This window comes from Equus caballus, chromosome 4, assembly GCF_041296265.1.
Source record: "Equus caballus isolate H_3958 breed thoroughbred chromosome 4, TB-T2T, whole genome shotgun sequence".
Lineage (NCBI taxonomy): Eukaryota > Metazoa > Chordata > Mammalia > Perissodactyla > Equidae > Equus > Equus caballus.
In genome coordinates, this window is record NC_091687.1 from 35,283,531 (window position 1) to 35,308,388 (window position 24,858).

At 37.4% G+C, this 24,858-nt stretch overlaps 1 protein-coding gene across 2 annotated transcripts in view; it reads left to right on the forward strand.

The window, feature by feature from the left end:
• Window positions 1-24,858, forward strand: part of GRM3 (glutamate metabotropic receptor 3) — a 226,931-nt gene that overhangs the window by 148,838 nt on the left and 53,235 nt on the right. For both annotated transcript variants that reach the window (XM_014739199.3, XM_070265574.1), the window contains one exon: window positions 2,074-2,929. In XM_014739199.3, the coding sequence (XP_014594685.1) occupies window positions 2,074-2,929 (856 nt within the window). The remainder of the gene's footprint in view (window positions 1-2,073; window positions 2,930-24,858) is intronic.

Sequence of the window (24,858 nt, forward strand, 5' to 3'; positions counted from 1 at the left end):
GTCCTAATGAATGTAACTTGAGGATGAGAAAACTATAGCATCAAGAAGAGATGGCCTCTCCAGTGCTACCCAGAAACTCTACAATCAGACCAAGCCTATGCACAGACAGGGCTCTTATCACCAGTCTGCCACAGTGGTACATAAATCCAAAGGAAACCAGGTACTCAGAACAGAAGTAATGACAGTTCTGGCTCAGTGCCATCTCACTCAGGCTGAGTAAACAAGCAAGACTCCTATGGTCAAATGAATCAGTATAGGCCATTTTGTCCAGGGTCTCCTGGTCCTGAGGACTGAAGAAATAAATGGTATACTAGCCTTCATCCACCCACCCACCCAACCATCTATTTACCTCTATTCCCCAAAATTCACTCGTATCCTTGAATATTAAAAAAAAAAAAAAGTCTTCACCAAATGTAAGAAAGATTTGGATCCTAAATTTGCATTATATTGCATTCTTAGTGCCAGATTTTCTAGCTGTTCTATTTGTAGCTAAGTGAGAGGTACCAGGATTTGAAAAGATATAGAAAACATTTTCGGTAGCTCTGTTGGTTTTAATAGCAGGCCAGATCTCCAAGAACATGCTGTGTGGCTGTGTATGAACTTGGCTGTTGGTTTCCTTTACCAGATGAAATGATGATTAATCAGGATTCAGATGTCAGTTGTTTTATGTTACTTGTGCTCTTTGCTAACAGCTGCCTATTTCAAGCTGTGCTTCCTACATGTCAAATATAACCCTGAAACCACAATTTCCAGAAGGAAAATTTCAAAGTACTCATAGAGTGCTTCAGAATATTCAGTGTTGTTTCTGATTAAAGTCCACTTAGTATATTATGTAACTTAACTAAAGTCAGTATAAAGACAGAAGTGTTCAGAATATGAGAGGTAGCGAGGAAAAATAAAAACAAACTTATTATTTGATACACAAATAATCTGTGTAGATATTTTAAAATATATATTTATGCAAATACTCTATGCACAAAATGCTCCTTAGTAAGCTAGTGTCACTTTCCTTTTTTATTCTGTAATAAATAAAAACAGTGAAATATTATTGATAGGTGAATTATAAGAAATTTAAATTCTCAGGGCCAGCCCCTGGCCTAGTAGTTAAGGTCAGCACACTCCATTTGGCAGCCTGGGCTTGGTTCCTGGGTGAGGACCTACACCACTCATCAGCGGTCGTGCTGTGGCGGCAACCCACATACAAAATAGAGGAAGATTGGCACCGATGTTACCTCAGAGCAAATCTTCCTCAGCAAAAAAAAAAAAAAAGAAAGAAATTTAAATTCATTCAGAATAAGCTTTAAACATTTTGGAGTAAATGGTTCTTTCTTGACAAGGTTCTCAGTACTTGCTTATTTGCTTTTTAATAAAAAATACCATAAGAATAGCATTCATATGCTTCTCTTCACATAGTTTAAGCAGAAACTAACTTTTAAAAAGAAAAAGAAAACAAAGAAAATGTTTGTCAAGCATTTCAGAAGTTTAGAAAAGGGTATGCCCAAAATTTGGGGTGGACCAAATAGAATTGATTTTTTTTTTACTTAACCTAGATAATAAATGTCTAATTTGGACTGTCCATGTGGCATACAGTTCCCAAATGAAGCTCTTTCAGAGACTGCCGTTTTTAGCAAAAGAGGGGGAAGTGAGAATTAGACAACACCCAGGCTCTTTCTATACAACTGCAGCCAACTTGTCTAAAAACCGAATTTGGCCAATTCCCTGTAGTTCATTGTTTGAGCTATTTGCAGGAGCCAGAAAATTAACCACCACAAGGACACCTGAACAGGATTGATCTTAGTCCAGGGTCTACCATAAAGTCTAGGAGAGAGAGAGGATTGCCTTCTCATTTCTCTACTAGTCTTTTCCCAAAACATAACCTACCTGCTTTGAACCTGCTCCCTAATATCCCAAATATAGTATCCAGGGAAGCAGCTGTCAAAGTGTCAAGAAAAGTTTAACGATATAGAGGTTGAAAGGCAGCTGGGTAAAAGGTCTGGTATTATTCATTTTCTACGTCCATTCATTTACCTCTGGGTTTCTAAACTAGGTACTTCCCCTTTCTCCCTCCCGCAGGTGGCAAACCTGCTACGCCTCTTCCAGATCCCTCAGATAAGCTACGCGTCCACCAGCGCCAAACTCAGCGACAAGTCACGCTATGATTACTTTGCCAGGACGGTGCCCCCTGACTTCTACCAGGCCAAAGCCATGGCCGAGATCTTGCGTTTCTTCAACTGGACCTACGTGTCCACTGTGGCCTCCGAGGGCGACTATGGGGAGACAGGAATCGAGGCCTTCGAGCAGGAAGCCCGCCAGCGCAACATCTGCATCGCCACAGCCGAGAAGGTAGGTCGCTCCAACATCCGCAAGTCCTATGACAGCGTGATCCGTGAGCTGCTGCAGAAGCCCAACGCGCGAGTCGTGGTCCTCTTCATGCGCAGTGACGACTCGCGCGAGCTCATCGCTGCAGCCAGCCGCGCCAACGCCTCCTTCACCTGGGTGGCCAGCGACGGCTGGGGCGCGCAGGAGAGCATCATCAAGGGCAGCGAGCACGTGGCCTACGGCGCCATCACCCTGGAGCTGGCCTCGCAACCTGTCCGCCAATTTGACCGCTACTTCCAGAGCCTCAACCCTTACAACAACCACCGCAACCCCTGGTTCCAGGACTTCTGGGAGCAGAAATTCCAGTGCAGCCTCCAGAACAAGCGGAACCACCGGCGCGCTTGCGACAAGCACCTGGCTATCGACAGCAACAACTATGAGCAAGAATCCAAGATCATGTTTGTAGTGAACGCGGTGTATGCCATGGCCCACGCCCTGCACAAAATGCAGCGCACCCTCTGTCCCAACACCACCAAGCTTTGCGATGCTATGAAGATCGTGGATGGGAAGAAGCTGTACAGGGATTACTTGCTGAAAATCAACTTCACAGGTAAGCAAGGAGCCCTAAATCATCTTCTATGGTGCAAACAGGCGGAATCAAACAGGAATCAAATACCTCTGCCCCCAACCCAGAAACCATTGTTTCAGAGCCATAAAAAGGGTTTAAACTGTTAAATATTCCAAGGTGCAATATAATGCCTCTTTGATGTTCTTACTTATTTTTGAGTGAATATCTTGGCTGGTACACTACATGAAATTGAAAGGCCTCTTAGGCTGGGCTGATCTGTGCTAGCTGCCTAGATGTGGGTAAGCTACATTTGCTTTCTTGTTGTTAGCTGTAGGATATGACGTGCATGATATGGGCATTTAATCTTCTTTAGCAGACTTGGCAACTCTCTAAGGAACGTGAACTTCCAAGCCTTCCTTGTGGGTGATTTAAGCAAAAGAATCTCATAACTTTCACAGCAGGGAAGAGAAAAAAGTCACCATTTTCCCAAAGCCTAATTAGGGGAAAAAAGGAAAAGATACTCAGGCCAGGGTGATTTGAGGCATTTGAGTTTACTTCTCCTGCTATACAGAAACATTTTCATGTCAGTATTAAGAGTTGTGAATTTTCTCAAATTATATTATGAAATGAAACACCAGTTTTTCTGGGAGCCTGAAGATAAGCAAATCAAAGATTGATGGAAGTCATTCTGATACAGAAGTGAACATACAAAGATGTATTCAAAGTGGTTTTTGCTGCCTCTTCATTTATTTCTAAATATTTCTAAATATAGCACTGCATTTTAATGCATTACTAACATATAAAAAGCACAAAATCCTTTAATTTGTGTTCTCTACTAAGGTGCATGTGATACCAGTGCATTAAGGTACTAGTTCTGGGGACTTTAGCTTAAACCCAAATCATAAGATGGTCAGTAATATTATTGAATTCAAAACAATTTGATACCAAAAATATTACAGTGATAACATGCTTTCATTTGCCTAAATTGCTGATAATCTCCTGTGCCACCAGGGCATCCTTCTAGTCTGCACAGGCTGTTTCAATTGATTTATCATCCAAGGCAAGAAAGTTTGGATGCTCGAGTCATACTATCATTGGAGCAAGTGGCAGTTCTCACATCTTCCTTATAGATGATCACTCAGAAGTCAAACGGCCTGAAAAATCACTGTAGTACTAAGAAAGAATCCCATGACCCTATCCCAGAATTCTAACCCCTAAACCAGCCTTGAAAATAAGCACAAAAGTTACCAGCCTGCTTTTACACATCTTTTCTTCATTCTACTCAGAGGGAGCCAGAAGTAGCAGAAATCAGTTATGTCAGTATTCCCTCCTATTCATCCGATGGATACCATCTTTTACCATTAGAATGACTACTGTAAGTGGTAAAGATTAAACCTTTTCTGCGTGCTGTATTCTCACAGGTGTATCCTATATAGAAATAACAAAAAATATATTAAAATAACAACAAATCAACATTTATCTCAAAATTCCAGATCAGTTCCCACTGACATATCCAGGAAATAAGAATTGACTTTAGAGTCAATAAAAAAGAATATCTTTACTCTAAATATAAATGAACTCTCAGATATCTATAAATAACATGTATAATGCATTTAATTCTTAAAGATGAATGAAATAAGCATTCTCCTTCCCCTTTCAGACTACCTTTGGGGTAATCATTTATCTTTATTCACTACATGTATTAATTAACTTTGTTCTTCTAGTTCATTCCTTACTCGTCAGTATGCAAATATACAAATATACCCATTTATCAACAGCTAATATAAAGAGAACTCTTAAACTTCAGAGAGCCCTTGCAAGGTGTTCTATGAAACCAAAATATTTTCCTTCATTTCACTGACTGAGTCTTAAATAGCAAAGAAACGTAAAGAAATAAGGCCATTATCTGGATAAATAAAACAAAAGTGTCTTCTTTTCGTCTGCCTTGTTCAATTACTAGCTTTGCTTCTACAGTTCGGTTTGGCTGTGCAGACTTGACCACAAAGTGCTATCTTATCCTTCTCAATTTGTTCATCATTACCAGTCACTCCCCATCTCTGAAGAGAGTAGAAGAGTGGAACACAGATTTAAACTACAGAAAAGAGAGGGAATTTAGACGGGCCAGCAGGTAGATATGCTTCACAGTGAGAATTGGACAAGAAATTGCCTTACTGCGGGAGGACACTGAATAGCTAGACACGTGCCTTAAAAGAGATAAGGCTAACCTAGGTAGCTATTGAAAAGCAGATTGTTTTACTTTTTTTTCTGAAATAATTTCTCTGTTTTTCTAACTTGAATATTGAGGCAATGGACTAGGCACAGTTGTAAACACTTAGCAAACACTAAAGAATCTTTGCTCAATTGGGTCAAAAAAGTCCCCTTCCAGCCTTCTACCTGTCCTCAATGCATTTACTCCAAGATTCTTCTGGCAAGGGATAGTTGTAGGGAATTCCCTATGAGCTCTAGTCTGTACAAGATGAAAGAGCTAGGCCTCCTGACAGTTTTCAGGACACACTTTAAAATACTGCTTGGTTCCTTGGTGCATTCTTACTAGCTGGTTTTAGCATTGGCCAACATGAGTATTTCTTAAAGTTAACCCAGTTTGAATATTCCTTTTGCAAAAGACATTCTGCATAACTATGCTTTGTTACAGATTCTTCTAAACAGTGAGCTCTCCTGGCACAGGATTCACCACTATCTACCTCTCTAGACTCATCTCCTGCCATACACCTCACATTTGCCCTTCCTTCCATTAAGACTACTTGCAGTTCCCCAAGTACATCATGCCTTTATTGTTGCCTTTGTACTCTCTGTACATGCTATTTCCTCTAACTAGAACACTCTCACCTCATTCCCATCTGCCCTATCTAGTATCTTTACTTATTCCATCAACTGCTACTACGCTCGTCCATGCCACCAACATCTCTAGCCTACATTTCTATAACAGTCTCCTTATTGATTTACTCTTGCCCACCTCCAACCCAGCCTCCACAACCCATTCTCTGCATAACACCCAGGATGCCCTTTTAAAATGTAAGTCAGAGCAAGTCACTCCTCTGCTCAAAACCTCTTGGGGGGTCCCCAATTTCACTTACAGTAGCAGTCACCATCCTTATAGTGTCCTACCAGGCGCTACCTGGTCTGCCCACTCTCCATCCCTTACTGCTCTCCTGTCATCACCTTTTACTCTCCCCTTTCTCACTTCACTTCAGCCATCCTTGTTTCCAAATTAAGGGCTTTTTCACTGCCAGTTCTCTCTGCCTGCAATGCCCTTTCCCCAGATATCCCTATGGCCAATTAATTCCCTTACTTCCTTTGAGGCTTCACTTAAATGTTAGCTCCTCAGTGAGGCCCACCTCACAATCTTTCTTAAAATTGCAATGTACAGCCCCAGCCCCCACCACAGGTGCTTCCTCTCCCTTTAACCTGCTCTAGTTTATTTTTACACCATAATTTTTTCACTTTCTCTCATACTACATCAGTTATTATTTTCTATTTTATTCTTTATTGTTTGATCTTCATACTCGGATATAAGTTCCATGAAAACAGAAATCATTATCAACTTTGTTCACCAATGTAGCCCAAGCATAATAGGTGCTCAGTAAATATTTGTTGATTATGGATAGTACTTAACACCCAAACTCATATTTGCTTCTCTATTTCCATTACTAGATTGTGAGCTTTTTCAAGGCAGGGAAAATACGTTTCATCTCTGATCTCAAATATCCAACACAGTTTTTAGTAGAGTGGGCATTATGTAAATGTTTACCGAAGGAATAAGGAATGAGAAAAAAACAATAGGTTTATAATGGTCCTTGTTGTGAAAATTTAATGTATATATGTTTTGTTCATTATTAAATGGATTTCAAGAAAGAAAGTATATAACTTCTAGAATGGTTTGCTTTTTGTTACCTAAACACTGTCCTTTAGTTCTGTTCTATCATTGTATTTGAGATAAATTTAAAATCAAATAGCATTAGCGCTGGATCTCTTCTCCATCATTGTTTTATAGATGAAGCCCCCAAACTAAAAGTCATTTGCCCAAGGTCATCATCTGGTTAGTGGCAGGGGCCAAGACAGAAACCCAGGTCACCAGATCCAGTGCTGCTTTTGGATGGACATAAGGACCCTGGGAAATTGAGGTCTTTGATCCCAAACACCTAAGACAGTTTCTGACAGAAAATAGATATTAATGGGATGTTTATTAAAGGAATGAAAGACGATCAATCAATAGGTTTGAAATATGTTTCTTTTTGTGTTTTTTGTTATGATCCCTTTAATGTTCCTGAGCCACTTCCCTAATTATTTGGAGCTAAGGTGATTCATAAAACACTCAAACTTTGGAAGCTGAGCCTTAGCTTCTAAACTTTAGGATATTTTTTTTAAGTTTCAAAGCATTTTTTTATTAGTAAAATTTTCCATCTGAAAGAGCCATGTCATCCAAAATTCTAAAGTAAATACTTAAATGAGAATTGCTTGGTGTCATGTGACTTTTCAAAATTACTTTGAATAAAAATCCATGTGCTCATCATGTAAAAGGAAAGCTTAAACTACCCAAGACAGCTAGAAACAGAGCAAAGAGGGCTATTAAACATTTTTTAAAAATGCTCTGTTACTGTCATTTTGTGTGTTCACAGTACAATACAATCTCTCTCACTTTTTATTCTGAGACCAGTTCCAGAAAGTGGAATAGAATAAAATCACAGAGTTACATAAGGCCTTCCTCAAAGTTGAACTTGCCCCTACTCCTCAGTGACAGAGGTGGAGATTCAGGATGTCAACATCATTATCTCCAGTTACTGAAGCACGTAAAACTCGACTGTCAGGGTGACATGGTAACCAGAGTATACCTGGTTCAGAAGAAGAAACAAAGAGCTCCCACTTACTGAGCATACTGCTGGAGGTGCCACAAGACACAACAGTGTTGAGTAGGCATTATTTTAGGAGTAACATTCATAACATTCATCTGTGATTCACAGGGGTAGACTAAAATGTTTGAAAGTGGAGAAATAGAGAACTTGACACAATAGGAAATTTACCCAAGATCACGTAATAAATCAATGACAGAGCAAACCGTCAAGGTCCTGATTTAGTCATTCATTCCGCAGATATCTTTAGACTTTATGCTAGGACCTGGGGAACCACCAGTAAGCCAGTCAGGTGCAATCCCTGCTTCAGAGAGTTCACACCAGGATCTCATCACCAGAACAACATCAAAGTATAGAAGCAAGATTATTGGGGGCTGCAATATTAGGGTCTTACCCTAGGTTTTGTGTTCTGTTTTGGTTTCGGTTTTTGTTTTGGATTGGAAAATTATTGTGTATCTTATGCCCGGAAGAAGTCTAAACTCTCTCAACAAATCTTACTCTCAGGGCTTGACTTACCAGTGAAGAGGACAACTCCCTGTTATTGCTGCCCTGGTGGTCACAATAAGACTGAATAATAGGACATACAGCTATGACAGCTTTTTTGTTTTTTAGTTGGTTGGTTGCTTTTCCTTTTTCTTTCTTTCTTTTCTTTCCTTTTGATTTATTTCTTTTTGAGAGGCACACTCATGTCTGGGTACCAGCAAAGAGACAGACTACTGAGATCAGAGGCCTGGAGATGAGTGGCGATGGCCCAGACTTGCTCTTCTGTTTACAGTTCTCCACACCAAGAAGAGAGGCAGAGGCAGAAACGGATAGTCCAGCCATGCTGCCCTGCTCACCTCTGTGTCTGACTCATCCAGTAGGTACAAGGATCACTCCTCGTTGGGACTGTAATCACAGAGCACAGGCCAGAAAGGGCAGATTTTCTGGGACACTGCACTCCAAGGAATATGTTTGAGCTGGCCCCAACCCAGCAAGGCTCTCCTCTTGAAAAGTGCAGGGCCATCCAAGGCCCAGCGAGGAAGCCAAAATGGTAATGGCCACATCTTTATATGAATGGGCTTTGAAGTCCCTGAAAGAGCAAACTGCTCTTGATCTTGCTTCCTCCCCTGGAACATTTGTAGTTCCCACAAAAGCACAAAAACTTATTCCAGCTCTGCTGATCAAAAGCATTTCCAGACGTAAAGATAAATATCCTCTACTTCTTTTTTTCCCTTTCCCTCTGGTAAGCTTCCTGGGGTCACAAGAATAAGATTTAAACCCCGAAAAGATGCCAATAATGTGCTTACTTATTTGTTTATGCACCGTGCATCTATGTTTTGGTGTCTTAGAAGCTTGAGAAATGATTCTCGTTTTAAGGTCTCGTTTTAAGGTTTTCTTGTGGAAAACAAGAGCCTCTAGGAAACCTAATTTTCCGCTTTGGTCTGAGCTTTCTGCTGCTGCTGCTTCTTATTATCATTGTTATCATATAGTTATTATTATTACTATTGTTATTTCATAATCTTTAATTTATTTTGATTCGTTTGAAGAGCCATCCTGTCTATGAAGCAGAAAAATGTAATCATTCCCAATGAAGTATGAATGAAATGGATTCTATCACCTTGCTAACAAGAAAAAAGTACAATAAATATGCTTCCTCTATGTTTCCAGACTTTTGGACACTGTGGTGTATTTACAGGAACATCACTTGCAAAAGTGTCTGGAAATTGAAGAAAATATTCTGAGCATTTTTAAAAGAATATAACTAGCATATTGTTTAAAAATAAGCCTACATTCCTGACCTTTGAGACACCAAGTATTATCCCACAATAACCAAGTCTTTTAAAGGTTTATAATCTCTGGAAATATTTTCACAGTTGGATTGAAAACACATATTTTTACACTTCCGTATAATTTTGTGCTACTACTTATCCTCAACAGGACACGGAAAAGCCAACATAGAGAGAGAAGTTATTTTCAACAAGTTCAGAAAAAGATTCCTGAAATAGAGGACTTTTCTCTAAAGAATTTTAAAAGATTAGATTGTTATCTAATGAAGCAAGAAATTATAGGAAGTTTTTCCTAGAGTTGGGTTAGTAAACCTTCCTAGGGACCTAGCAAAGTTTTCATAATGCCTGAGCAGTGAGCTCAGCTTCCGAAGATTAAGGAAACTGCTCTTATACCCGGAGGAGTGGGCACTGAGGAGGATGGCTAAAAAACTCCATGACTGGTCATTATTCTCACTCCTCTCTTGCTTTAAACACTTAACAAGTGTCCACAGTGTCTTTAGTCACTATATGTGACAACACCAGGAAAGGTTACATAGTTATCCTTGACAGTTTTTCTCCAAAACCCCAGCATTGTACCTGGGGTAATGTAGGCACTCCATTTGTGTCCAGTTCATTCTAAAACTATGGTAAAGGATTCATTCCAATGTCTAAGGTAAATTAGAATTTGAAAAGGTGACAGAGTCCCCAGAAGTTACAGTAATAATAATAGTTCAGAATATTCAAAGATTTAATTCCGTCAGAAAACTATAAACAATCTTACTAGCACAGAGTTGACCGTATGTTGAATTTACAAAATAATATCTCAAATACAAAATTATGTTCATAACATACTAAGCCATTGACCTAAGTGTGATTAGATGTTCTAAGACTGGCCAAAATATCTTTTATTTCTTAAAAATTTTTCTTCCAGCTTTATTGAGATATAATTGACATATAACATTATGTAAGTGTAAGGTGTACAATGTGTTGATTTGATACACTTATATATTGCAAAACGATTACCACCATAGCGTTACCTCCATCCCATCACATAATTACCATTACTTTTGTGGTGAGAACATTTGAGATCTACTCTCTTAACTTTCAAATATAATACGGTATTATTAACTATAATCACCATTCTGTACATTCGATTCCTGAACTTACTCATCTTATAACTAGAAGTGTGTGTCCTTTGCCCAACATCTCCCCGTTTCCCTGATCTTCTAGCCCCTCGTAACCACCATTCTATCTTTTTTATAAGTTTGGCTTTTTTGGTTCCACATATAAGTGATATCATACAGTATTTGTCTTTCTCTGTCTGACTTATTTCACCTGGTATAATACCCCCAAGGTCCACCCAAGTTGTTGCAAACAGCAGGATTTTATTCTTTCTCATGGATGAATAATATTCCTTTGTGTATACACACACACACACCCATCTTCTTAATGCGTTGACAGACACTTAGGTTGTTTCCGTATCTTGGCTTCCATAAATAATGCTGCAGTGAACATGGGAGTGCAGCTATCTTTTCAATATCGTGTTTTCATTTCCTTTGGATATATACTCAGAAGTGGGATTACTGTATCTTATGGTATTTCTATTTTTAATTTTTTGAGGAACTTCCATACTGTTTTCCATGGTGGCTGCACCAATTGACATTCCCACCAACAGTGCACAAGGTTTCTCTTTTCTCCACATCCTTGCCAATGCTTATCTCTTCTATTTTTGATAATAGCCATTCTAACAGGTGCAAGGTGATATCTCATTGTGGTTTTGATTTGCATTTCTCTGATGATTAGTGATGTTTGAGCACCTTTTCATGTACCTGTTGGCCATTTGTATATCGTTTTTGGAAAAATTTCTATTCAGTTCTTCTGCCCACTTTTTAATCAAATTGTTCATTTTTTTGCTTTGAGTTGTATGAGTTCTTTAGATATTTTAGATATTAATCCTTATCAGATAGATGGTTTGCAAATATTTCTACCCATTCTGTAGGTTGCCTTTTCATTTTGTTGATGGTTTTCTTTGCTGTGCAAAAGCTTTTTAGTTTGATTTAGTCTGATGTGCCACTTTTTATTTTTGCTTTTGTTCCCTTTGCTTTTGGTGCCAAATCCAAAAAAATCACCTCAAGACTGACATCAAGGAACTTATCCCCTATGTTTTCTTGTAGGAGTTTTATGTTTTCAGGCCTTACATTCAAGTCTTTAATCCATTTTGAGTTGATTTTTGTGTATAGTGTAAGATAGTGGTTTAGTTTCATTCTTTTGCATGAGGCTGTCCAGTTTTCTCAGTGCCATTTACTGAAGAGACTGTCCTGTTCCCCATTGTACTCTTGGCTCCATTGTTGTAAATTAATTGACTATATGTATGTGGGTTTATTTCTGGGTTTTCTGTTTTGTCCCATTGATCTATGTGTCTGTTTTTATGCCAATACCATACTGTTTTGATGACTATACCTTTACAATATAGTTTGAAATCAAGAAGTGTGATGCCTTCAGTCTTGTTCTTCTTCTCCAAAATTGCTTTGGATGTTCAGGGTCTTTTGTGGTTTCATACAAATTTTAGAATTGTTTGTTCTATTTTTGTGAAAGATGGCATTGGAATTTTGATAGGGATTGCATTGAATCTGTAGATCAGTTTGGGTAGTATGGAAATTTTAACAATATTAATTCTTCCAATCCATAAGCATGGAATATCTTTTCATTCATTTATATCTTCTTCAGTTTCTTTCATGATTGTCTTGTCATTTTCATTGTACAGATCTTTCACCTCTGTGGTTAAATTTATTCCTAAGGATTCATTCTTTTTGATGCTGTTGAAAATGAGACTTTTTAAAATTTTCTCTTTCTGATAGATCATTTTAGTGTATAGAAATGTGACAGATTTTTGTATATTGATTTTGTATCCTGTAACTTTAGTGAATTTGTTGATTTGTTCTAACAGCTTTTGGTTAAGTCTTTAGAGTTTTCTATATATAATATCATGTCATCTGCAAATAGAGACAATTTTGCTTCTTCTTTTTTAATTTAGGTGCCTTTTATTTCTTTTTCTTGCATAATTACTCTGGCTAGGACTTCTAGTACTATGTTGAATAAAAGTGGCAAAAGTGGGCATCCTTGTCTTGTTTCCGATCTTAGAGGAAAAGCCTTCAGCTTTTCACTATTGAGTATGATGCTAGTTGTGGGTTTGTCATGTATGGCCTTTATTATGTTGAGGCACGTTTCCTGTATACTCAATTTGTTGAGAGTTTTTATTATGAGAGGGTGTTGAATTTTGTCAAATGCCTTTTTTGCATCTATTGAGATGATCACATGATTTTTTTCCTTCATCGTGTTAATGTGGTGTATCATATTGATTGATTTGTGGATGTTAAGCCATCCTTGCATCTCTGGAATAAATCATACTTGATCATAGTGTATGATCCTCTTAATGTACTGTTGAATTGGGGTGGTTAATATTTTGTTGAGGATTTTTTATGTATGTTCATTGGGGAAATTGACCTGTAAATTTCTTTTCTTGTTGTGTCCTTGTCTAGTTTTGGTATCAAGGTAATTTTGGCCTCATAAAATGAGTTTGGAAGTATTCTCTTCTCTTCTATTTTTTAGAAGAGTTTCAGAAAGATTGACATTAATTTTTCTTTAAATGTTTGGTAGGATTCACCAGTGAAGCCATCTAGTCCTGGACTTTTGTTTGTTGGGAGGTTTTTGGTTACCAAGTCAATCTCCTTACTAGCAATCAGTCTGTTCAGACCTTCTATTTCTTCATTGTTTAGTCTTGGTAGGTTGTATGTTTCTAGGAATTTATCCATTTCTTCTAGGTTGTCCAATTTGTTGGCATATAATTATTCATAGTAGTCTTTTATGATCCTTTATATTTGTAAGGTATCAGTTGTAATGTCTCCTTTTTCACTTCTAATTTTACTTATTTACTGTATGTAGTTAGGCCCCTTCCAGGGAGAAACTGAGTGGTGGGCACTTTCTGCCTGCTACCTCTATGCTGAGCCCTGGGGTGGCAGCTGCAGTGAACACTCACACCCATTAATAACCGTTTCTTTGTTTGCTATAGTCTTGTGGTTCTCATGGACACAAGCCCCAGTGGCTTTCAGTTGGGTGTTTGGGGGGCCCCTTCCTCAGGTGGGAGTCTTAAAAGTTGGGGTACTAGATGTTGGGTCCAAACCCTTTGCTCCTTAGGGAGAAGCTGGGAGTGGGGGTTCCTCCCTGATTGTATGATGCTGTGCTAGGGTTAGAGTTTATGGCAAAACTGTGTCTCAGCATTTCTGCCCATTTTGATGTGGATATGTTCCTGTTTACCTAATGTATAGGAGTCACTCAGCTAATTTCTGGATTTCTTTTAGAGGAAATTGCTCCATTTATAGCTGTTCATTCAATGGGTCCGTGGGAGGAGCGTAGTTCAGGAGCCTCCTATATCTCCATCTTTAAAGACTGCCCTCCAGTTTCATTGTTCTAACCAAGAATCCTGATGAATATAGTGTGATTCCTTTATTAATGGTTATCTCAGACTGGGCATTAATATGAACCTGCTACTGGTTCATTTATTTATTCTTCCTAGCAGATAAGTAGTCAATTAACAGAAGTTTTAAAAATATAGAACAACTTAAAATTAAGGCAATTCAATGTATTACTTTAATTAATCAGCCCATTCAAAAAGATCACTATTTCTGTTTTAGTTGTAGAATGAGTTCATCATGTAGAACCCAAGTGCAGGAGTATAGTCTGAGAGCCAATAGTCTAGTTTACTTAGATTCTTTTTTGAGACAAGACTGCACATTCTGTCCCTGTAGTAAATCAGTTGGCTAGCTACAGGTCTCATGTTTTATCATAGTTAACTTCTTGCATAATTTGTTCTTCATGGTAAAGCAAAGATAGAATTAGGAAGTTTGTCTGTTATAAACCTAGTGCTGCTAGAGAAAAATTTTCTTTAAATATGGAGGGGATCTGTGGACAGTGCACATAGAGAAGATAACACATCATAATATAATTGATATATTATAAATAATGTAATTATAAAACTTTTCAGAGAATCTTTAGTATTCAATGTGAATTGGTGTCAGGTTCTATAAAAGATTTAAAAAAAATGAGTAAATAAGTTCTTTCTGCCCTCAAGTACCTTCGCAACTTGTAAGAACAATGAGAAAATATAATTTGTGCACTATACAGCAGTTCACCTCTGGCATCTTAAGAGACGGACAAGTAACATAGTGTGTACATACAAAGGAGAGATCAACAGTGAGCAGGAGGTCAGAAAAGACTTCCTAGAAGATGTAACTCTGGATGTAACTAAGATTTTGTTAGCAGTAAGGAGGGAGAAAAAGATTTCCGAGGTAAGACAATCATTCCACACAGGATTGTTCATAACTTTTCAAATGTTTCACTTTTGTCTAACCTGTATTAAAGTTCAGAGCTCTTTTGGAAACTAAAATTTTAAATTGAAACCGTAAAATATTGATCTGATTTGTTAGATTGTCTGAAATGTACATTTTCAGTTCCTTTCTATAAAAATGTATAAATTTTTCCAAAATCACATTGTTTATGATCACTAAGCTATCATCTTCGCCCTGAACTTCAGCTAAAACCAATAAAGTTCTAATCTGAAAAAGGGAGAAAAAGAAAAAGAAACCAGCATTTGTTGATGGCTACCTCCCTGACAATAGCCATTTTATGTATTTCATTCATTTATTCCCACAAAAATCCTGTCAGTTCGGTGGATCTTACTCCCCGTATTTTATAGATTCAAAAGAGTCTCAAAGGAATCAAATGACTTTCTCGAGTTTGCAAAGCTAAGCAGTCTCCACAGCCAACCCCAGGCTGTCTAATCCCACACTGGTTTCTGATTGTGTCCTACAGAGAAGAAATAAGTTCGTAGCTAGAGAAAAGGGGCAGTCCTGTTGTCACTTGCTCAGCTTACTATGTGCAGTTGCAGTAATAGTAAACAATTGCCCCAAAATGTTCATTATCCAAAAAGGAATTTGTTAACTTTTTCATTAATTGGCCTAATGGTGTCTTCAATAAAGAAACTCATAGCAAAGGCCTCAAATTATATACTTCACTCCTTCCTCTGAAAGCATCAAATGAACTAGATCAATATTTGCAATATCATACTGTTAATTCCAAGAATCAATAGTAAATTGCAAAAACAAAAAGTGATCAGTCTACAGGGCACCACATCTTAATGTTAAGACCGCATTTTTCCTCCCTGCCACCCCATTCTCTCATTCTCATTACAAACTTCCATACTTAATTAGAAGTAAACTGATAAAAGAAAAGGGGAAAGTAGTGGGTCTTAAACTCTTTCAGAATTTACCTCCCGACCATGATAGTTTTGTGGGTTTGTTTGTTTGGCATATTTGAAAGTTTTTCTTGTTGTGTTCACATTGTTGAGTAATGGTGGTAGTTTGTTTTATAGCACACATCACAAATCAAGTTCTCTTTCTGAAAGAATTAAAAATACCATTGGTACTTTCATAAATTAGAAGTTAAGAATTTTCTATCATAAAGCTTTGTTTATAGGCTATTCAATCACCAATAATCACGTGGTAGCACTATACCAGCTTCTTGGGGTACTTAAAAAAATCTTTGTCCCTATAATGCTTGTAGTCTAATAAAACCTTAACCCTTGACTATTTCAACTTTAATTAAAGTAGAAAACAAAGAAAATTCATCATTTTTCAATCATCAAAAAGTAAGCCTTTGGCTAATGCAGTTATTTATGTCCTTTTCATTTTTATTCATTAAGAACTCTGCATCATCTCCAGAAATATTGTAAACAGAAAAACTATAAATAAAAATATTTATAAAAGGAAAGCAAGTGTGCCAACTTCCAGAGATGGGTCCCTTCACTGCTTCGCCTTTCTAAATTCTCCCTACGAATTTATCCTATGAACAATCCCTCCTCCATTTAATTCCTCCCTTTTCAATGCAGAAATGTATTAAGTTCTTTTTCTGTCTTTTGTCTTACAAGGGCCTTTTGCTACTGAATTAATCCCGTAGTTAAACAATGTGGAAAAGGAAAAGGAAAGTATACTTTATTTTCTTTCAAAAAAATACTTTTATTTAAAATATTGTAGCGATATTTAGGATTCTGACATGCAATTTTAGATGCGAAGTAAGATCAATTAATTTGACAACAGAAGTAAGAACACAAGAGGTTGATATCCCAGCCTTCTACTCCTTTTTGCTGCCATCTGCAGTTTAAATTTAGGCATCCAAACTACTAGACCAGAGATTGAATTAGCTAATACAATTCCCTGAGTGTGCAAGCTCATCCTTTCTTACCTTATCTCAAGCCACAGTGTGGCAAGAAGTTTATTTTCTTGTCCTTCATGTTTGATGGTCCGTCACAAGAGCTCACTCAGTTAAGAAGCTAAAATGAAGACTCCTCAAATTCAGAACCCTCAAATACTAATAATAATTGTGAAGATGTATGCCACTTAGCACTTTATCACTTTTAAAACACTTTTAAACATACTATAGTTAGAACCAGACTACAACCCTGTAAACTAGGTTGAATAGATGTTATTACTCACCATTTTATAGACAAGAAAATGGAGGGTGGGAGAGGTGAAGTCACTCACCCAGGGTCAAAGAAAAAGAACCCCTCCTGGATTAGAATTCATGTCCTTTGATCATCATCCAGCGATATGTCCCCTCAGCTTCCAAGGTAACAGGCAGTAGAATGATTCCTGTCTAATAAACCAAAAACAAATGTGACTGGAGGCAAAACCAGCCTGGTTATGTTTGTTGTCGAAAAGTTGAGAGAATATTGGCACTAATCAGAGCAAGAGAACACTGAATCAGCAAAGTTCATTTTCATTGTAGATTACCACTGCATGGCTCTGTGGCTTGGGGCAAATCACATAGCCATTCCAGGACTCATCTCTTAATATTTTAGAAACACCGTTGAGTGCCAAATAGAACTAGCAGGTAGGGTATTTTTGTCCTTACCTTTCATAATGATTAAGGTATTCCTGTTTCTGGGAGGATTATAATTCTGGTTGTAGTTAAAGAGGATGGTAACACATTCCACTCACACTAGAAAGACTTCCTGAAGGAAATGGGATTAGTAGTGGACTTCGAAGAACCAGGTACATTTCACGTGGTCATTCAATATCTATTGCTGACTTCTCTACATCAGTCCCAGCTCTAGACCCTAGAAATTACACAGTGAAACCTAGAGGACCTTGTAAGGATTTTGGCTTTTACTCTGAGTTGGATTAGAAGCCATTAGGAGGCTTGGAGAGAGAAGTGACAGGAACAATATCAAAGATTTAGAATAGGGCACATTTTTGAGTTATGGTTACACATCAAAAGAGCTAATAAAGAAACTTAAAGAGGCCTGTCAATGTTGATATCCTAACATATATCTTCTATAAATACTGAGGATTCTAAGACATTTTAATTTCTAAAGAGTAAGCCTTTTGTTAAGATCTCCAAGGTTCTCAGCTAGAATCAGAATCAGTTCTCACTATTGTACATTACCAACTAAGCACAGATGAATTTATTTTTCATATTAAGTTGTAAATCTTATACTCCAGACTCAAGACTAGACAAAAATACTTACCTAAATAACAATGTGTTTCTATAGACATTTGTGCACTCTTCATCCATACATCCTACCAGATAGTTGTTGATCATATCTACAAAAAGAAAAAAATCACTGAGTGATGTTTGCTTAGCCTTGAATGTTATGATGATAATAAGATATTCTTCTCTCTGTAAAAGTGTCTTCCCCACAGCACAAAGCCTCTAACCTAATTGTGTGACTTCAGCCAGTCCTCAAGTCGTTCTGTCCTCTTGCACTTCCTGCACATAATGGTGTAGTAAGATGGCCTACTTCTATCCCTGTAATATTTATTATTAATGATAGGACTATCATAAAATGTTATGAGCTCCATTGATCAAAGTATTAAGTAATTTATGCAACAATTATTGAAGCATATTTCTTACGTCAGACACTGGAAAGGGGACAAAGAAAAAGTTGTGATGACTGCCCTCAAATAACTGCTAATCTGGGAGAGACAAGCTTGTATCTTGAAACACAACATGAGGCGAGATGCATTAAGGGCTATAACAGAAGTATTAGAACAATAAAAACATCTGTTTAGTACTTTACATTTAAAAAATATACTTGTACATACAGTATTTCATTTGATTTTTATACCATTTGCAAATTCCAACTGGGATTGAGCCAAGGGCAGGAATAGCTCAAGGAAGTCCTCTCAAGAGGAACTTGAAGAACAAATCATTTTAAAATTGGTGATTACTTGCATAAATTTAATATGTAAGACACTTTAAAGATCCTCAAACTCGAGCCGTTGCCTTCTCACCAAAGGGTAGGATCTCTTGCTCTCTGGTTTGTGATGACTTTGGATTTTCTGTTCTAGAGAAAACTGCACAGATTCTGGCTTGTTATGGTTTACTCAGTCTCATCCTTCATCAAAGGCTAAGATACCAGAAACTTCCGCTCAATAGTTTTTAAGAAAGAAAGTATTGAAACCCATTATATGATCATGGTCATCATTAACATTTGGGAACCTAGTAAGCACAAATTTTGTTTTCAAGAATAACATGAGTATAAAGTGAAATGAAAAACTGGCATTCTGCTAGAAGTTAATGAATAGTTACTGCTTTTATTATGAAGAAAAGCAATGTTGGTCTATTCTGTCAGGAGTTTCATATCATGGTTCTGCTTCACCAAGAATGACAAGGTAGTCGTGCTTGATTCTTCCAAATTGGAAACCATTTCACTTAATATATTGCCTGAAAATATCCCCTCTACAGGTTTGGAAATACCTTCTTTCCTGAAGCCAATGTTAGCTTAATGACTTTGTCATAGAAGTTAACTCTAATTGAAGATAACTTGCATGTAACCAAGTATTGCGATATAAATGAAATACACTGAACAGAGAACCAGGAGAAGTGAAGTCTGCCCACGTTGTGACAGTAACTAGTCATGAGGCCTTGAGGAAGTTACTCAAGCTCCCCGGGCCTCAGTTATGTCATATATCAAATAAAAGAACCTTTCTTCAAAAGAACCTTCTTTTTTTATTTTAAAAAGTTTTAATTAAAACATTCATGTGTGACACATACAAATACACCCGCTGGAATAAATTCTCATATTTTTTCACAAAATCAGCACAAAATAATTTCTCTATCTTACAGTACCACTAAAACATGAATCTTTTTTCCCACTTCATCAAAATTTCATCTAGTCAATACTGTTTCTTGTCCTGTGGGAGCATCTTTAATCGACACTGGCCAGTGGGTGATTTTTCCTGTTTGTTTAGAGCTCATAATAAAATCACCCAGAACATCTATATTTGTGTGAATTTCACCATAAGGGGAATATCACATAAGAAGTAGGGAAGGCAGAGCAGGAACTGACGGCAACTCATTTCAACCATGAGTTTTTGTTTATAGTGCATGATGTGCCATCCAATTGCTTCATAAGCCATCATTACAGTTAAAGTTCATGATAAGGGACAAGAGTAAATTTGCTGAAGGCCTGGGAAAAGAAGATGTAGCTTTGTCTTTTCAAATTCTTTTTCAGAATGCTAATATAAAGAATGAGCTTTTGAACTTTAAGCCATTTTTAGCCTAGTCCTAAAAGAACCAATAAAAGCAATTAAATCACTCCATGAACGATTTTTGTTTCTCCATCCTAGGTGTATGATTTTCCCTTCCTGTATTGTCCCCACTCTCCACAAGTGACATCTCTGGGGACCCTTGAAGTTAGATGAGAAGAGATTCAGCAGTATGGATAACACTCTTTTACCTTCCTGATGCCTCCATGGCAAACATCCCCTTAACCCTGAACTTTGTCCTTGTTGCTTCCTTATATCCATCTGACCCCATAAGCCAAGAGGTTTTCAAGAAGCTTCTCATTGAGTGGATCCTTTTGACAAAATGGGAAGGAAACTTCAGGATTACTAGTCAAAGTTTTCAAGCTTTTTAAAAAAATTAACATAATTATTTCTTAAATAGTATTTACTAAGAAACACAATATTTAAAACAAATAAAAGTGGAGTGACTTTGATTGATTTCAGGAGGTGTTTGGAGCCCTGACATCCATCCTGCTTCCCTTCTCTTCCCCCTCCTCAGTACACTATACTAATTTGCTGGATGAGGAAACCAGAGGCATATTTCCATCTATGTAATAGAAAGTTTATATAATAGATATATAATTATCTGTTGATATATTATATAATTTACGTATTTAATAGAAGTTATATAATAGAAGTTTCTTTACTTGCAGATTTTAAACTTACTAATTTTTATTAGGATTAAGAAGTTATGATCTAGAACAAAAATTCTACCCACTCTACGTCAATCAAATGAGGGTATGAGCAATTGCATGTGGTCATCGTGTCCACAATAATTGCAGTTTCTTGGTTTGAAATTTTTTTTTTTTTTTGTGAGGAAGACTGAGCTAACATCTGTTGCAAATCTTCCTCTTTCTACTTGAGGAAGATTGTCCCTGAGCTAACATCTGTGCCAATCATTCGCTATCTTCTATGTGGGTTGCCATCACAACATGGCTTGATGAGCAGTGTAGGTCCACACTGGGATCCGAACCCGGGAACCCCTGGCCATCAAAGTGGAGCCCACGAACTTAACCACTACACCACCTGGCAGGCCCCAGTTTGAAGTGTTGTTATGGAGATCATTTACCCCATTTTGGGAGGTAAAAAGTAGTAAGAATGTTAAAAGTGCTAGTAAGAAGATATCTATAATTATAAGTGAAAAGAAACATGAGATCATTTTTTTAAGTGTGAGGAAAGCGACCACGTTTTTCAATGCACAGATGAGATTAAGCATTGGAGAGTTCAGCTGATTCTCAGTGACAGAGAATGGCTCAAAACTTGGGATGGGACAAGCCTATGCACTGGGGCTGATACATTTGTGCATCAGGAGACAAGGAGAAGCAACTGAGAAAAGAGGGTCGACTTTGGAGGGTGTGGCTGCGGAAGTGGCATTTACCTCTGATGCCTGTTAACTTTGTGTTAATTCAAAAGATGTTAGAATTACAATCAAGAATTTAAAGTTGACTCTTCATAAAAGCATTACTGTTAAAACTTTTGTTCCAAGCCACAGATGGTTCAGTGGTTTCAAAGCCCATTTGAATCTACACAGAATTAAAGTGAGCATCAGAGTCGTGAAGGAGAACACAGCTGCTGAAAAATTCCTCACAGCATTTCAGGGAACATCAAGGGTAATCTCATCCCAGCAGATATTTGATGTGAAAAGATTGTTCTATTTTGGAAGACAATAATATGCCCATTTTATCACTTTGTATGTTTAATGGAAATGGTGGGATTGTAGACATAAACTTACCTCAATCACTTTGGCCTTAGGACCAAAGGAACTTATGAACAGTCTTTTGGAGTCTAGTTCATTCATATGTAGAGAAGCAGCTTACTCCACGTAATAACTAAACTTCTGAGTAACACCAACAGCCCCTTATCTTGAATGTATTGGTCTATTTGGAGGGCACTATGCTTAAATTTTTATTTTCCTTTTGAGATAGAATTTGGTTGAGAGAATGAAGTCTAATCGGTACCCCTCATTATTATTAGAACTTCTTGAGATATTTCAGAGTTCCAAGATTATTTTCCTTTATTTCCTCTAATTTAAATACAACATAAAAATAAATTTTATTGTATTTCAAGTAATAAAATCTATACTCATCTGCTAAATATGCAAAATTGCCCCCATAAAGCTAATTAACTAGATAAAAGGTCCATATCAGGCTTGAAGCAGTTCCTGTCTCTAAGGGCCGAACTCAGTAATTAATTATGTTTCTGAGAGTCTCTGAAAACACTTTTCCAGCTTTATGGGTCTTTAGAAATAAAACATCTTGGGCATCATCCAAAATATCTTAATCTCTCAATCTGCTTGGAGTCAAGTCAAGTTCCTACAAAGAAGCAGAGTTAAATGTCTCTAAAATGAGGCCTCATCATTTAATCAGTTATTTACCTTAGGATTCAGATAACACCCATTCAATTTTTAATCAATCTCATTCTTTATAGCAGTGTTAACATTGGAAGGACCATTCATTTTGGGTTAGCTTAGCATATTGGCTTGGTGGAAATCAGAGAGATTAATAAAACTTAAGTTTAAGTTAAGCACTGAAAGTGTACAATGCTAGACAGATATGTTATTGTTTAACAGGCCACACCTTGGTCCCTACTAAAGTTCCAAATGTTAGGTAGGATGCTAATGGACATGTCATAATAGCCAGGACTCTGGCAACATTGTCTGCCATACTATCATGTTAACTTCATTCCTCTGTTGAGGAAAATGCCTTCACAATTCAAAACCTCCCAAGAGACATATTTTATCAGCTAGAACCCTAGTTGAGCATGAGTTGCTGAGGGCAAGATCCTACAGGAATACACACGGAGATGGAGTCTAGAAGAACTGGCACCCAGGAGGGAGGAGAAAGGCTAAGATAATCTTCCCCACTAAATCATGTTCCCTAGTAATCTACCTTGGGCTTCCCCCCACATCTAGACAAGATGACTTTTTAAAGATCCTCAGGGGAAAGTAGACTATAAACCACCTAAGCATGATCAAAAGATGTGCACAGACGACACTGATTCTTTAAAAAGCCTACGTCTTGGAGTTAGCATGTCAATTTATGTGGCTGTGTCACTGTCACAGTCTGAATGTACTCACCCCCTCTGTAGTCAGTCTCCAGATTTGAAAATCTCTCAATTTATTCTTAAAAAACAAAAGTAAAAAACTTCAAAAAACAACTAGCAGAGGATGGGGTAGACAATATCAGAGGAAATACCCTCTCTTGGAGATATAAATCTACCCTTCCGAGACCACTTGAAATAAAGTTTTTTCTCTTTCCTTTGGGATTTCATAGTGTCACCCTAACAAAGCAGAAGAGGGTCGGAATTTTTAATTACAGGTTTCCTTTAATTACAGACTCCCTTGCTATGTTTACCAAACAGCTAGTAGCCCTGAGGGTGGAGTTAGGCTGTTTAAAGTCATGTTTTAATCTCCTTTGTAATTGCAATTTGATTGCTGGTGTAAATTGCCTAGTAGGCTTGCCACCTTCAGTGCCAGCATTTCCCAGAGTGCATAATTTTGAATTAAAAGGCTGATATCCATCCAAAAGTTTCCCAGAATATTTCATGGACTCAGTGAATTATGCATTAAACAGAATTCTTTAAAAAGAAGGCAAGAGGTTCCTTTGATGTCAGCTGGGGGTTTTCATCATATTATGGACTACTAATTTCTAGATTCTTTTAGAGGTGGTTTCTTGAAATCTGTGCCCAGTTTAAGAATTATTGCTGATCTTTCTCTAACCTTTATATTTTATTTTAACAGCATCATATGTCACCTTGAATATGGCAGGTTCTGGCAGACACCTGGTGGTTAATTTCTTAGCGGGAGGGGGTAGCCAGGAGGATGGAGAAAATAACAATTTGCTACAAACACACCATCTGCTGGGCAAAACATTTATATACTTTCAGGAGCCTGTCTTCACATTAGGAAAGTGCTTTAGAAGCATTATAAGGACAAGACCAGTTAGGGAGCTGAGATGTATATGGGAATTCATGGGTGGGACACCTCTAAGCTATATCCAAATGCCAGTGGTCTCCTTTGATGATTTTTTTCACACCCCATAAGAGGTATATTTGATTTTGAACTATGTCCCTTATCCAAATGTAACATTACAGGTTGTAATAAGCAAAATTGATCCTCAGAAAATAAACAACTCCACTCTTCCTTATGCAGAAGGAAATAAGGGTGGTCAAGTTTCCACCATCATATGCAAATACAGATTCTGGGCAAATTATTTACATTATACACAATTCCATATTACTATTCTCCCTTTTTTTTAAATACACAAAGCACTTTGAAATTTGTCAGGGGCTGTGCTTTTCTAGACCCTCATAAGTTGGGTAAATATAGACTTTCTCATTCAACACAGACACTTCTGAGAGTAAAAGGAAGCCCTATAAATAATTACATTAGAACAACATGCACAAACTGGGAATGTCCTGGGCTAATCAGGATAAAATCTCTCTCTATTCATAGCTAATCAAATATCTTCACAAACAGAATCCACCTCTCAGTCTTTATCTACTGCCAACTCATGTTAGAGAAGAACAAAAATAAAAGGTTGAAATGATCCACTGTAGTAAAAGAATTCCAGACTGGGGCAGCGAGGAGAGAGACTTAGGTTTACGTCACAAATATGGTCAGCATTGAGATTATTTGATTCCTTTATTCATGCATGAATTTACCCATGGCTAAGGAAGGTCAGATCTGTATGTTAACTGGACATTCTGTGGTGATCGTTTTGCAATATATACAA